Source organism: Egretta garzetta, unplaced genomic scaffold (assembly GCF_000687185.1).
Source record: "Egretta garzetta isolate BGI_Z169 unplaced genomic scaffold, ASM68718v1 scaffold637, whole genome shotgun sequence".
Taxonomy (NCBI): domain Eukaryota; kingdom Metazoa; phylum Chordata; class Aves; order Pelecaniformes; family Ardeidae; genus Egretta; species Egretta garzetta.
In genome coordinates, this window is record NW_009260358.1 from 273,962 (window position 1) to 274,582 (window position 621).

Consider the following 621-nt stretch of genomic DNA (forward strand, 5'->3'; position numbering starts at 1 on the left):
GTCGCCGGGGCGTCAGGGCTCAGGGCGTTCAGAGGCGCTGGGCAGAGCCTGCGCCCCCCTGCTCCTTCAGCCACATTTAAATTAATGGCTTTAACATAATTTTCCTTTTCAGGATATGAAAAATGAATTAATGGATTCTAAATTAATGGCTTTTGTGGCTCTTTAGTTCTCCAACAGCAAAATGAGACAGTAATTTAAAGGTTAATTTATTTTATTACATAAAACGTATGCTTAACATTGCTCCTAGACAGTTTATTGCGTATTGCAGAAGAAAGCTGAAACAGGACCTTTCCGATCGACCTGAACGCTGAGATTGCCATTAGCCCCTGCTAAATAAGCGACGTTACCGATTAATCAATTAAGCAGCCTTCACGAGGGTGGAGCCTTCGGTTCCTTCAGCCCTTCTCTTGCCTTTACAAAGGTGGGAGGTGCTGGCTGTGACCCCACCGCTGCCGCGCCCGCGCTGCAGGGCAGGCTCAGCTCTAGGACGCTGAGCGAGGCGGCCCGGCCGGAGCCTGAACTCCTGGAGGAGCTGAAAGACAGAAGTGGAGGCAGCAGCAGGCAGAGGCCCCCGTGGGCAAACCAGAGCCCAGCCGTGGCTTACGCCAAACCACCCCGCAG

The 621-nt window shown here is 52.0% G+C and overlaps 1 protein-coding gene across 1 annotated transcript in view; it reads right to left on the bottom strand.

Annotated features, from left to right (window-relative positions):
* Positions 1-66: 66 nt before the first annotated feature.
* Positions 67-621, bottom strand: part of CCDC39 (coiled-coil domain containing 39) — a 22,586-nt gene continuing 22,031 nt past the window's right edge. The window contains exon 18 of the mRNA XM_035898443.1: positions 67-602. Within this exon, the coding sequence (XP_035754336.1) occupies positions 370-602 (233 nt within the window). The 3' untranslated portion in view covers positions 67-369. The remainder of the gene's footprint in view (positions 603-621) is intronic.